Here is a 14,868-nt window from a genome sequence, read left to right on the forward strand (position 1 = left end):
CGGACGGGGAATCTTTCACCAGTCGGGAAACCGCAGGACAACCCCCGCTCCCCGCCCCCGTCTCGGTACCCAGAGCCACCGCACGGACGCGGGGCGGAGGGCTCCGCCGGGCACCGGCGCTCCCCGCAGCCCCGCTCCCTCGGGGTGCCCCGGTGAGCAAGGCACGGAGCTCCTGGCCTTTACTCACCTGACCAAGCCACTCGTCCCCGGGGGCCGTTTGCCTAGCGGCGCCTCCAGCCGGGCCCGAGGAGGAGGCGGCGGGTCCGAGAGGAGCCGCTGGCCCGGCGGGACCGTGCGTCGAGCCGCCGGCGCGGACACCACGGGACCGGGTGTCCGGGGGAGGGTCACCCCGGCGGGGAGGGGGAGTCCCGCCGCCGGTCCACAGCGGGCCTGATCCTGCTCCCCCGTTGGGGCTCTCCGCCTCCGCAGGACCGGGAAACACGACCCGCTCCTTCCGCTGAAGCCTGTGAGAGCCTGGACGCTGACTTACATGGTAGCAAGGGTCCGATCCAAAACGTTACCTTACTCCTGCCAGCGATCGCTCCCCTTTTTACCCTGTGAAATATATATGCGGCAGAGCTATTTGAACAGTAGTGGGAATTTAAATTCGCTAATCCACGGTCAGTCTAGAAATGTTTAGCAGATTTGGACGGTAGGTAGTTCAGTGTGAAAACATAATCTTCAAACGCTAGCTCCGATTAAAAGTTACCTTAAAAAAAAAAAGAAAAAAAAAAAGCTGTTATTTTACTAATGTCGGCCATATTCTTCTTGTGCGTTTCTTTCAAGGCGCCCCTGAATTATATCGCTCTGGGGCACGGTTTGAAAATAGAAGATCCTGCCTAAGATACAAGGGACTCGAATCCTGCCTATCACCCTCATCTCCGACCTGCAATACATGTAATTCGCGGCGTGTCTCATGCAATAATTACACAGGTTGCGAAATATAACGGAATAAGTAGAATTATTCACTCGGAGCGAGAACAAGTGTAATTCGCAAGTGATTTCTCCAGGCAATTTCGCGCCTTCTGGAAAAAGCGTTGCAATGAGAGGGAGGAAAAGCGCTTATCCGCTGCCTGCGACCGAGGCAGACCGGTAGGGATCTGCCCACGGACGGCAGGTACCGTCGGTGAGACACCGGCCCCCGTAGCCAGCCTGCAGCCCCCGACCTCCGCGCAGGGTGCAACCGGGAGAGGCGGCTGCCCGCGGCCCCGGCAGCCCAGCACGGGAGTTTGCTGCTTGCTCCAGCTCCGCTGAAAACCCCAGGCCGCGGGGCTGCTGCGGGGGTCGTGGATGGTACCGGCTCCCACCCGGCTCCCCTCGGCCGTGGGCAGCCCAAGGCCTTGCCCGCCGCGGACGCGTTATTGCCCCCTCGGGCAGCGTTGCGCCCGTGGATCTTTGCCCGTGGTCCCTCGCCCGGCGCCGCAGGCCACGGGCAGGCCGGGTCCTTGTCATAGGGGCTGTCCCCTGTCACCTCACAGGGGCACGCTGTCACCCCAAAGCACAGCCCGACCGCACGGCCTGGAAACCGGCTACCACTTATGCACCTCTCCCCGGCTATTTTCGCGGCGGGACGGGGGAAATCTGGCACAGAAACTCCCTGACCGGCCTCCGAGGGGATGCAGCTGGTGTTCCCACGCTCCGCGGCCGCGGATTACCCGCGGCCTGAAAAAAATAAAAAATAATCACAGCGATCCGCGGCCCCGAGAGCTGCGAGCGGCGGGCGGATAACGCGCCCGCACACCGCGGGAAGGCTCAAATCCCGCACGGAGCGCAAAGCCTCCGACACGCCAGCCTCCTGGAAAACAGATCCCGCTCCTGCAGGTACTTTTCATGTAAGTTATGGCACGAACGCGCTACGGTCAGATCTGAGCGGCGGAAAGGGCTCTGCGCTGATCCCTGCAGAGGTGGGTCCTTTTGAATTTCAGAAATGTAAGGCAAGAAGCGCACGGTTAGCGCGGTATATGATACCCTCTAAATGTACCGTAAAGGTCCCCCAATCGCTCTAATTAGAGCTGCAGACCACCGCAGGAGACAGGCGGCGAAAGCAAATCTCTCTTTGTGCCCAACCGAACTCTTCCGCCGCTCACAACACCGGCCGCCCGGCGGCTCCTCGCACCGCACGACCATCCCCCGGCCGGGCAGCGGCTGAACACCGATTGTCACCCCTCCGAGCCGCGGCCTCGCCAGTCTCCCGCCGCCTCCAGAGAGAGATCAGGGGAGCACAACCTGCTGCGCGCTCCGCCTTGCCGGTCCAGGACATATTATAGATACAGATAGATAAGGCTATGCGGCGGTCCCCGCGCGTGAGGGGAGGATGCGGGGAGGATGCTGCGCGGGTGCGTGCAGCGACGCGGCCAGGTGCGGGCGGGGCGCGGCGGCGGCCACCAGGTGGCGCTGTCGGCCCGCGGATGCCGCGGCGCGGCGAGCTGTCAAAAGTCAAGGTCACAAATCGGCTCTTTTTTTTGTTGTGTTTTTTTTTTTTTTTCTTTTTTTCCCCTTCAAGGTCAAGGTTTCAGGCCTTCCCCGTCCTGTCATCGCCACGCAGCTCTCCCCCCTCCCTCCCCCCCCACGCCCCCTTCCCGCCGAAGCATGGCCGGGCCGGGCAGCGTCCCCCCGTCCCAGGGGCCGGCCGCCGGACTCCATTTGCCGGCCAAGGCTGCAGCGTTGCACCGGTATCATCCTGCTCTTCCTCCCCCTGGTCCCCAGCCCCGCTGCAAAACCACTGTTCAACATTACTTAAACATTAAGCGTTTAGGAACTCTGGTTGTCAGGCGTGCCTGCCCCCAGAGAAATTCTGCCCGTCCAGAAAAATAACCCCACCATATATACATAAGCTACATGATGGAAGACAACAGTATTACAATTACAAGACAGATACACTATATTTTTTTTCTTACGAAATGCACGTAGGTATAGAAAAATAAAGAGCATTTCTTTCATGTTTTGTTACAGTGACTATTTTATTAACAGTAATAATACTACTATACCTATCTACACGTCTTGGGTTTTCATTTTTCAGTAGAAATATAAAAAAAAAATGAGGGTGCACAAGTACATTTTCACAGTGCGCTGATTTTTTTTTTTTATTTACAAGATAGCTTCTTATAGTGAACAAAAACAAAATAATGTGCTGGTTGAAATAACTGATTGGATTAAAAGGTGCTGTAAAAAGAATCCCTAAACGTTCTACTGCGGCCTCATAACAGACAATAAACAAGGAGAAAAGACTAATTAGTTATAGATCAAAATATAGATTATATAAATCAAAATACTTCTGGGGAAAAATGTATTTCAGTTCAAAGTTCTTGGATATTTTTTTCCACGAAGTTTTTGTTTTTTGTTTTTTGGTTTTTTTTTTGGTATTGTAAAGAAATGCCAATGTTCACGTTTTTTGTATCCACCCAGAGTCAATATTTTAAAATTTCCGGGGACTTAGAATATTAATTCTTGAAGATTATTTGAGCTTAAAAATAGGCAGAGTCCTTTAACAAGTATCTATTGTACGGTCTGCAGGAGAAAAAATAAACAACAAACCCCCCCCCTTCAGATGACAAATCATCTTTTGAAAATAAAAAATAAAACCAAAAGGCATCTCCAAGCAAATATTTTCATTTCTACCCCCACTAGTTTGCGATGTTTTAAATTTGCTATCAAGATAGTTCCTCCACAGAGCTTCCTTCATTACTGATGTCTCTGAAATCCTTATTCAGTACCTTCGAGGTTTATTATTACTTTTTGACATTAAACGCATTGCTTAAAAACATACAGTAATTGTACATTTTTTTTTTCACTATGGTTTACCTGAGCAGTCATTCAACATACAGTTTGGATTGCAATGGAAGAAAACCAGCTTATGTGTCCACATCGACCTCCTCACGTTAACCAGCTCTCGCATCGTGGCCACGAAAAGTCTTCTCAAATAGTAAGGTCGTAGAAGTACTTACAACTTTCTCAGAAAACGGTGTGTCTCAATTGAAAGTGTATCTCTCGGGGCTGGGCGTGTGGGCTTTACAGTCTGTCAGTGATACTGGCTGGCTGCTTGGGATTTCAGGACAACTGTCAGTTTTAACCATTTTGCTACAGCAATATTTAAAAAAAAAAAAAAAAAAAAAAAAAGCTATAACTCCAAAGATACAGATCTCTTGTTCTGAAAAAAGAGGTTCATTGTCTTTTCTCTTTTTAATTATTATTAATAATTATTTTAATCTGAACACGAAAAAAAAGTTCTGAAACTTTTGAGTTGCTGCTTCTCCATTTTTAATCCATTAACTGGTAGTCTTCAATTTGTTGATCACTTTTTTCTCTTTGACCCTTCTGTTTTGGAACCAGATTGTGACCTGTCTCTCTGACAGATTTGTAGTTGCCGATATCCTCCTCCGTTTGTCTTTGGTTATGAATTTATTTGTAGCATATTCCCTTTCGAGTTCTTTTAACTGGACCTTTGTGTAAGGCACTCGTTTCTTTCTCCCACGCCTGTACGAGTTCGCATCGGAGGGATGCGAAACGACGTCTGGAACAGAAAAAACCATGCAGGCAAGCGTTAGAAAATCGCTCGAACCGCTTAGGACATCTTCAAGTGGTACAAGGGTTAGAGTTACAGCTCACTCCTCCGCCTGCCCCGCTCCAGTTTAGCTACTAAAACCCGGCTCAGCATTTGGGATTCCTCTCTCCTGGCCGCCGCAGACAGCTTTTAGGCAGGGAAAGGCTCGCTTCTGTCAGGCAGACAAATAATAATAACAAACGCCACGGAGCCCGGCGAGGGACTCCGGGAAGGATCGCGCCGGGCTGCAGGGATTTAGCCAGCCTGCGTGCTGCAGAGATTATGGAAAATAACACCGCAGACCTTCCCGCGGCCCTTTTCAGCTGTTTCCTCTCCCGGTTGCCGGCGGCGGGGCCGGGCGGGCGAGGCGGGATGCGCCGTGCGCCGGCGGGGGGCAGGGGGCGGCACCGGGGCCGCTGCGGCGGGGCCGGGGCATGTGCGGACCGGGGCGGGATGGGGCCGGGGAGCGCAGGCTGGGCGGGGAAGGGTCAGCCCGGGGGTGATGCCGGAGCCCTGCCGGCGGGATACCCGGGAGGGGCGAGCGGGGGAGGAGGAGGTGGTGGGGGATGGGGGGGACAGGGGGAGCCATGCAGGTGTATTACCCGGGAGGGTGGATTTCCAGAGGTGAGGCGGCTGGCTCTGCTCCTTAGGGCAGTACACTTGCCCGTTCCACCCATTGGTGATGGCCCAAGGCTGGTAGCTGTCCATGGGGAGCAGGGGGTCGTGGCGCGGCTCGCCGGGGCCGCCGATGGCGGGCACCACCGGCATATCCAGATAGCCGGGCACCGGCTGGTAGGGCCCGGCGGCGTAGCCCTGGTAGAAGGCGAACTCCTTGGCCCGCGACGTGAACTCCTCGCCGGAGACGGAGGTGTCCATGTACTTGTCGGCGAAGGTGGAGGCGGGCTGGGCGCAGGACTTGATGGCGTTGTGGTGGGTCATGCGGCAGGGGTAGTAGCCGCTGCCGAAGTAGCCGTAGGGCAGCGCGGCGCCGGAGGAGCTCTGCACGGCGGCCGAGCAGGGGCTGCACTGCTTGACAGCGGGCTCGGCCATGCCGGCGGCGGGGGCCTCGCTGGAGGTGTAGGCGGCGGCGCTGGGGGCGGCCAGGGGCGCGGGGTGAGCCATCAGGTTGCGGCAGGGGTTGGCCGCCGCCGCCGCCGCGAAGTTGCTGCCGGCGTGAAACCCGTCCATGTTCTTATTGATCTCATCCAGGCTGTTGTCGTAGAGGAACATGACGGGCTCGATCCAGCGGGGGTGGAGGAGCACGGAGGCTGTCATAGCCCGCTCCGCATTGAGACTAGTGGCTCTTTTTTAAAAGCCCCAAAGACTGAAAAAAGAGATACTCAATCTCCGGGACTTGACCAAGGCTGACGCGCCAGTGTCGCGCCAGGCCGGCCCTCATTGGGCCGCCCGCCCCCACGTGATATGCAAAGCAGCTGATAAACATCTGAAGAAATAAAGTGGAGATAATTAAATAGCGCAATAACCACGCGGGGCCGGGTCCCGGCACGGGGGCGCGGGCACGGGCACGGGCGCGGGCACGGCGCGGTCCTGCCGCCGCCGCGCCGGGAGCGGGCGCGGCGGGGGGGGCCGAGGGGGGGCCCCGTCCGTCCGTCCGCCCTCCCTCCCTCCTTCCCTTCCTCCCTCCTCCCTCCTTCCTCCCTCCGGCCCTCCCTCCCCTCGCCACCGAGGCGTGAGCATTTTGGCCCCGTTGTTGCCGCAGCGCGTTCCCCGAGGTGCGGGGCTCCCCCCTCGGACACCCCCCGCCTGATTTCTCCCCTTGTGCCGCTTTCCTCCGGCCCTCCCCGCCCCGAGCGCCGTGGAAGCCCCGGAGGCCTCCCCTCATCTCCGGGAGGGGGTGGGGTGGGGGAGGAATGAGCCGCACCCCATCGACCCCCTTCCTCCCCCCGGCCTGAACCGCCGCCTCTCCCCGGGGAGCACCGGCGGGGCGCCGGCCGGACGGTGCGGGGAGCCCGCAGCAAGCTGCAACCGGGCCAGATAAGGCTCTCGAAGTGGAGCCTCCCGGGGTCCTTTCTGGGTGTTTTCCTCCTTCCTTCCCGCCCGTCGAAAGCCCAAGACCCATCTCGCTCCTCTCGCCACAAGCCTCAGAAGTCAGATAAGAGGACCAGACCAGGAAATCCCGATTTTATTTATTATTATTATTATTCTCTTTTAGGATGGGGTCGGGGAGCGGGAGGGTTAACTGGGTCTCCATCGTGATTCCGCTGTATTATTTGTCGCTGTAATAATAAAAACCGGGGCCTACAATTCGGCTTGAATCTTCTTTGGCTGTAAAATATCACGTCGGCTTCTATAGTGTGCGCACGGGCCCACGGTGCTTTTTTGTGCTGGGAAAAAATGGTTTATTGGCTGAAAAAGGGTTTTTTTGAAGGTCGTACCGCTCTGCAAGCCAAAGCTACAAAAAAACCAATTACATTGCCTTTTCATGATAAATGTTAGAATTTTTCATAGGGCGAAATAATTTCCATTTTCCATATTCGCCTCACTTCCCACCGGGGCTGATGCTTTTCCCCTCAGCATTCGGTTATTCGCGCACAACCTTGAACTCAAAACGCTCCATCACTGAGCTATCAATAAACTTGACCTAAAGGAGCGTTCATCGCATCGTTAACAGCTCGCAGCCCTCACGCGTGTGGACGAAACAGCCCCAAATACTTCCATCCTGAAAACTAATTTTTTTTTTCCTTTTTTTTTGCAATTGCATGTTGCTTTGTTTTGCGCCTGACAGCTCGGCGTATTTATTATCCTATTGTGCTTCCCATTGACGTTGTAGCATTGTTTTGCCCTCATGGCTACAAGCGCAGAGCGGTCCCGGGACGTACATTGTTACCGAACAGGCTTTTCCTTGCCTAGCGCAGAGCTGCCAGCCATGAGAAATAGCCCTTTGGCGCCCAAGGATTTTTTTCAAGGTGCTTTTTTCCGTGCGATGGGTTGGGATACCTGAAGTCGCTGTCATTCCCCTGCTAATTTGGCAGCATTTTAGCCGCTTTTTTTCTTCATTGTAGCCAATAAAGAGTTCACATTTTGATTTCGCATACCCTTTTCCGCATTCTTCCTCATGGCCAAAAGCAAATATTTATTCCCCGCATATTTTTCCTTTTCTTTCAGGCTCCAGTTTTGAAACCTGTGGATTCCCCCGGCCAAACATTGCTTGGCTGGCACGAATTGGGTCGGTTTGTTTCCCTCTGTTTTCTCGAGGCTCCTTCTGAAAATCGCGTTGCAGCGGGACGAAAGAGTGGGGGGGGGTGGAGAAGGGGGAAGGGAAGGCAGCTCTATGGGGCAGCGCTGTTTTACATACGGGTTAGACACGGCTAGAGGCCAAGGTCAAGTTGAAAGTTGCAGTCTAGCCAATGTGAGAACTGTCATTCACAGCCCGAAGATCTGTCTGATTTGTTAAAAAGCGGGTAGCCATGAGAACACTAATCTCCCCAGATCGTCTCTCACCCCCCAGCCCGCCCCCCTCTCCAAACTCTCCTCTCCCTCAGCCGCGGAGCGTTTCTCGCCTATCTGCCTCTACTTTTCAAGTCCCTTTCCATAAGGAGGGAGAAGCCATGTGAAACCGTAGCTTTCAGCCCCGGTGCAAACTGTACAAGTGGTGGAGGGTTGGGGGGGAGGAGAGCGAAGGGGGGGGACATCCGGTCTGCTGGGTTTTGGTGGTTGTTTTTTTGTTTTGTTTACCCACTTGGGGCTCTTCCAGCCCTGTGTGCGAAAGGGAGAAGGAAGATGGGATTAAAGAGCTCTCTTTTCTCCCCTTCACTGCATGTCTCCCTCCGTCTAGAGCTCTATTTAATCACGGGGGAAGAGGGCCGTGCTTTCCACTGCTGATAAGAGCGGTGATACAACTGTCCCCTTCCCCTGTTTGCCATGACGTGGGTGGGAGTCAGGGAACGGCACCGTTTCCTCAAAACAGGCAAAATAGCATCTGCAGGGTGCGTACGCAGCACCAGAAAAAATAGTTATTGTCGGACTCAGGAGTTTACGCCTTTGTTTTGCTTTCCGAATTTGACTTATTTTTAATAAATTATTGACACCGAGAGAGGAGAAAAGCCTCGTCAACTATTTTAATTCCCCCACACACACACCCACACACCGATACCCAGTTTTCATTCCCCAGCTATAATTCCTTCCTGCTTTAATGGGTATCTGCCATTACATATTAGAAAGGAACCGTGAGGGCTGAAGGCATCGAGCAGAACAGATGTTCTTCGAAAATCATGGACCCTGTAATGAACACCAGGGATAAAAATATGCCCGAGCCTGTCCCCCCGCCTTGAACTTATACCATTCCCTACCAATTGCAGAAGAGCTTTTATTTTTCGCAATGTAAGGCTTGGGATGCGCTGGATAAATTAACCAAAACTAAGAAAGGGTTTACTCGAAGCTACTGATTATTTGCCCATGCTCTACAAACGCTTCATTTTTGAAAATTAACTTGATAATTGAATGTTTCCGTACATGCAACGGACAGACCAATCGAAGCTTCTTCCAATTTTTTTTGGCCCTTTTTCGTGCGAAATAAAGTTGGGATACAGCAAATACAAGCTTATGACAGAGCCTCAGCTTTTTCTAAGAGATTTGATGCAAACCTTCGAACTGCTTTGTATTACATAGAGTGTAAAACATCTTGGAGCGAAATACATGTGCTAAATCGTTTCCTCTAAAACGAGTATTAATTCCTCAGGGAGCAAGAGGATGAACAACCATGATCAGTAGGAGGATTTTAAAAGGTGCTGAATCCTTTCAGGCAATTTCTAACTGGTTTTGCTATTCGGCGGCAGTCACCCCTCGCAGTGCACGGCCATGCCCATCTCATGTATTACAAAATCCTTTGGTGGCATTTTCTTCCCTTGGCTGCACTGAGAGTGGTTAGCTATACTTCGCAGGTGTAAATAAAGGCAGAATTTGGCCCCTACAAGTGTTTTGAACCAAGTCACTGTGTGCTCCTGACGCCATGAAGCCAAAGATAGTCGTGCCACAGTGAGCACTGCGGGATTTTGGCCTTAAACGAGAAAATATGAATTATTCGTAATTCTCCCCATGGGACAGGAATACGACCATTCATTTTTCTAAAGAGGCCTTAAAATTTCTCTTTTCTTAGAGAAACCAAAAGTCCTTTCAGCCGAATGTCAGGATTTGCAAACACGGAGTTTGTCGGCAGAGTATCTAGAAGGCTTTTTTTTCCCCAAGCCAGCCTTTGTGTGATAACACACTCACCCACCCTCCGGAGCCCTGCCGCGGGAATGCCCGACTCAGGGCAACTCTGATTCCTTGTAGGATAATCACAATCGTACGAACACGGAAGAAAAACTGCCGCCCAAGGAAATCCATTCTTACTTTTCCATCCACTGCTTAGAGCTAATTAATGAGCATGAAGAGAAAAAAAAATAATAATCGTGGGTGATTGTTGAAAATATATGTTTGTCACAGAGTTAAATCCCTCTAAACCCGCTAAGAGATCTCAGCTGATAATGGAGGGGCTAGAGGGTGATCTTAGTTACTAATAATAATCTCCGTCCTTCAGAGCCCAGGAGTCTTGGAAGACGCAGGAGTAAAGTGATAGCAGGAGCAAGAGCCTTAATCGAATTTGATTTTCATGAGCAAATGAAATTTACCTGCCAGAAGGTTATTTTGGAGCAGTACTGTCACCGCAGTTTTCTTCCACAATCTCTAAAGCATCAAGGATTGAGATAAACATTCCTGAGTCCGTTTTAAAGACACTTTGTATTTCAGGATATTCATGTGTTTCTAATGGAAGTAAGCAGCTTTACGAGCAGGGTTCGCAGGACATCTTAACTCTCTCCCTCCCACTGCGTGCTGGGGGGGGCTGAGATAATTACAAAATAAGAAGAATTTGTAAAAGCAAATGCAGAGGGGGGAAAGTCCGAGAAGATTTGCGAAGAGCTTAATGCTGCATTTCTCTCAGGTATAAAAGTCGTCCTAAAAATCCTCAGGCGCACACTAGATACGAACCTACCTATTTCAATTCCCCCAAACTTTCAAACTGCCACCTCCTATAAATAAGGTGCACTCGAAAATAATGTAATTGCTTTCACCCGGAGAGTGGGACACGGAATAATCTTTATGGAGAAAGGTCTCAGAAGATTCAGAAGATCGCTTCACTCTGTGTTGGTTTGTTTTTTTTTTGTTTTTTTTTTTTTTTTTTTTTTCTGTTTCTGCTCTAGAAAACACGCTGGAGGTATTTCATGTGGTTAAAGTGAAAATGGGAATGATCCTGATTTCTGTCTCACGAACAAGGTCTCTTTTCTGTTTTGTTTTACATTTTTTTCCTGTAATATTTTCACAAGCGTATTTCCAGGGAGGTGCGATAGTTTTCTGTTTATATTTGGCGGGTGAAAGGAACAGAAGTCTGGCGTTACGTGTTGGTAGTCAGCAGAAAATACTTTACTTAAACTGTCGTGTAAATGCAGCGATGAAGAGAGAAGCCCTTGCAGGAGCTCTGTCAGCCGCAGGCTGCTTGAACGCAGTGATAAAGTTCCCCCCTACAATTTCAATTAATTTTGCCATGCAAACTGAGACGGATTTCTTCGCAATCAACCCTGCTCGCTTGCACAAAGGGAGCCGAGAACGTTTTTATTTTACTCTTAGTAAATTCTGATAAGTAAGGAGGCCAGGCTGGCCGTGCAGATATCCACTGCAGTGATTTACAGGTCGGTTCCATCTTTAGCTAAAATTGTTCTAGCATGAACGTGTAGTAGCAACAGATAACAAAATGACACTCAAGTTAAGCTTCCTTGATTTTGTTGGGCTTATCCTCCGATTTTCAGGATTTAGCGTTTTGAGGGTAAATGAATTTCTTCCCTTATCTACCAGTAGGTCAAAATTTTTTTGGGGAAAAAAAAAAAAAGAAAACAGAAAATAAAGGAAGGGTATGGTGAACTGCAATAGCATATCCTCTCTATTTCTGCTGGGAGCTTGTAATAATTGCTACCACATGATCACATGGTGTATTGTTGCAGCCTGATTACAATTAAATTTATCCCTCCACCTTTTTCATTAGGGGAAGAAAAAAAAAAGAAAAAAGTTCTTCCTGAGCTTCGGGCCCACTTTGTGCTGTTTTATTTCCCTTTGAAAAGCTGTCGGAGAGAAGCCGAAGTCGCTCTTTCCTTTACAATGAGACAGAAAGCATTTCCACAAAGCCCTTCTCACCATAACATTCCTGTAGTAGCGTGACATTTACACAGTGTCCGACCAGGAGGGCTCAGGGACAGGAGTGGACGCTGCTGCTCTCTGCAAGAAGTTGCAGGGTCGTTATTTTTTAATTTTTTTTTTTTAATTTTTTTTTCATGCTGAGTCCAAAGCCGTATCTTCACCTAGGGAAACAATAAGGCTCTCGGTGTTAAAGACGCCTGTGCGGAGTATCTAGAGAAAGAAAGGGGGGAGAGAGAGAGGGAAAAAAAAAATTCATACAGGAAACATTGGACATGTTTGCCTTTACTGGAAGACAGCTGTTTGAGTACATTCTCCAAGAGGGTTTTTTTGGTTCCCTTTTCAGAAGTGGTTTTAGTGATTAAAACATTGACTTGATGGAGGCAGTTTATCTCTAATGTCTATGTCTGTCTAACAGCTCTTTTTCCTCACTTTTCCAGCCCTTTGCTTAGATGAGACTGCACATACCCGGGTCTCTAATCGCGGCTGTCTTAAGAAATATCTTACAAGACAGGGAGACTCACCGGACAGACGGGAGGGGAGGGCTGGCCTCACGGGACAGTCTAGCTGGAAGTTACCTGAGCCACGAGTGAAGGAGATCTTCCCCGCAGAGAGGAAAAGAAAATATATTAAAAAAAAATAAAAAAAAAATACCCCAAACAGAAAATAAACCCAAAGTATGCTGCATCTAGCAAAGCCCTGCACCTCTGTCAAAGGTGGTGGAGAGGGGGGCAGGAGTGGGAGAAGCCCCGTGGGTGCTGTGCCATGCCCGCGGGCTCCTCCCGCAGGCTGGGCGGATGCGGGGCTTCCGCGGCGCTCCCGCGCGCCGCCGCCGGGCAGGGCGCTGGGCTACCGGCCCGCAGGCTGGGGCTGGGCCTTCCGCACCCGCCCGGCGCTGGCGCGCGGGTCGGCAGCCCCCCCGAAGCACACCTGTGCCGGGCCACCCGGCCGAGCTGCCGGCTCCTACCCGCGGGTCCCGCCTCGGGACCTTCCCACAGCTCCTTTCAGCCCCCGGGCACGGACGGGGCTCCGTTTTGGGGTGGTTTTCTTTCCCTTGGCCCATTTCATCCGACGCTCTCAGCTCCGCGGGCGCGGAGGGGGGCTTTTGCCGACAGCGGGTGAGAAGGGAGGTGCATGGCCGTGGGGAAGAGCGCACCCACGCAGGCAGCAAGCGCGCACACCTGAAACGAGTCCCGTGTCCCCTCGTCCTGGCTGGTGGGGGTTTGTGTGACCACACACGTGCCTCTCGCCTTGCGACACGTTATATTCGCCCCTCCGCTGAGAGCCGTGCCGGAGGGAGAAGGAGAGCGGGGAACCCCTTGGTCCTAACGGTCCCCTCACACCCCCAGGCGCGTCCCACCTCGGGGTCGGCAAGAGCCGCCTTCTCGCGTGGGTGGGACCCCGCAGGGACAGCCCTGGGGATACGCTCCACGAGATGTAACGCACCATCTGCACGGATCTGCGATCAGTTTCGGGCAGAAAGAGACAGCTGGCTTCTGCTGAGTCCCCAGCGCTGCTTAAATGCCCTCCGTCCATGTCGTGGGTGCTCCCAGTACCAACCACCTCCCAGCAGAAAGCTACTTGATACCGCGATCTGATTCCATGTTCTCCAATTAGCTTTACATTTCACCAAGCACATGCATTTCTGTTAAAAGTTTATTTGATTCTTAAAAAAAACCAACACCAAACAGTAAACCCGGGCTTTAGAAATTGCTTTCTAGCGCCTCGAGTACGTTTCTCAGGTATATATAATACGTGCTGTCTTTAATAACAAGAGACATTTACTGCTCTTCATGTTAGATGGAACTAATGTCTTTCTATCCATACCGTGAACACATTCTCTAAATAGGAATTATACAGTATTTTGCTTTAAACATAACACCAGCCAAATGCAGACTAGCTGATAACTTGCATCTCTGGGCAAGTATATTACTCCCTTTATTTTTGCTGAATCATGAATTTTCCCAAAGCTTATTGTATTTTATGTCTTCTTTAGATAAGCAGTTACATATGTGGCCCTGTTGAAGGCTAAATCCCATCCTTGCATACGCGACAGCTGACTGTACTTCCAATATGTTATTTACTCTGGAACCAGCTTAAAGCGCTGCGTTTGAGACTGGTGGTTCATCAGGAAAGGCGGGAGCCGAGTCGGTCCCTAATTAACCCGCACACAGCGCACTCCAGCAGTTCCCATCTGCCCATGCCTGGACTTAGATCTTCTCATCTGGGGTATGGACTTCATCTGGCTGAGCACACCGGATTGAGGTCATTGAGGATGGGCGCTCGCCCAGACCACCGGCACCGCCTGGCATTGGCCACCCCTGTGTCCCCACACCCACGCGCGGGAGTGGATGTGGGAGTACAGACTCTTCATCCTCTCCAGTGCGGGAGGGACGGCCTCAACCCAGTACAAACAGTCCTGTGTCAGTGCTGGGAGCCTTCTGAGGGATACCCGGGGAGAAGGAGCCAGGCTGGTGCCCAGGGGCTGGAGCGGAGCTGAGGGCATACGCCAAGGTTCCCACGCTCCGAAGACAATTCGCAAAGTCCCGGGAGCCAAAGTATATTTAGTGCAATAATGGCACAGAGAAAAGGGAGTGGTTTCATAGCAACCCCCCTGACATGCAAAATAATGAGCGGCTAAACAATAAAGGTTAGTCTCTAGTCAAGCATGCCCCCTGGGCTGACAGCGGAGGCACCTAAAGGAAGAAATTCCCCCGTCCCCTTGCACGCAACCCGAGGCCGCTTTCCTGCAGATGTGGCTGCCCTGGTGCCAGCGAGCGAGGATCCTCGCTCGGAGCCGCTTCCTTCCCATTGTGGGGAAGATACTCGCTGCCTGCCAGTAATTACCAATTGTCATCCACTTTCACAAGACCATATTTCTTTGCAGTTTCTCTTGCCGAGTGTGGGGACTATGTCACATCAGCTGTCATCTCCCGGCGCAGCCACCCCGCCCCCCTAAAAAGAAACAAAGAAAAGAAGAAGAACAAAAAAAATTTTAAAAAAGCGGCTGGATGTAACATAAAGCTACATCTCGTAGGTCTTGTTGCAAAGGAAACATAAAAGCTGGTGTGCCTTTGCTCAGCAGAAGTATCCGTATCCGCCGGACGCTGGTGCTCGCTGTTCTCAGGTCAACAAATTCTCAG

General features: G+C 51.6%; 1 protein-coding gene across 1 annotated transcript; it reads right to left on the minus strand.

Annotated features, from left to right (window-relative positions):
* Nucleotides 1-4,248: 4,248 nt before the first annotated feature.
* Nucleotides 4,249-5,849, minus strand: HOXA13 (homeobox A13). The gene is made up of 2 exons (XM_063323904.1): nt 5,143-5,849; nt 4,249-4,510 (listed from the first exon to the last, which is right to left on the minus strand). Exons 1-2 carry the CDS (start codon nt 5,813-5,815, stop codon nt 4,266-4,268), a joined length of 918 nt encoding a protein of 305 aa, XP_063179974.1. The 5' UTR covers nt 5,816-5,849; the 3' UTR covers nt 4,249-4,265.
* Between the last annotated feature and the right edge of the window lie 9,019 nt (nt 5,850-14,868).

This window comes from Chroicocephalus ridibundus, chromosome 2 (assembly GCF_963924245.1).
Source record: "Chroicocephalus ridibundus chromosome 2, bChrRid1.1, whole genome shotgun sequence".
In the NCBI taxonomy this organism is placed as follows: Eukaryota; Metazoa; Chordata; class Aves; order Charadriiformes; family Laridae; genus Chroicocephalus; species Chroicocephalus ridibundus.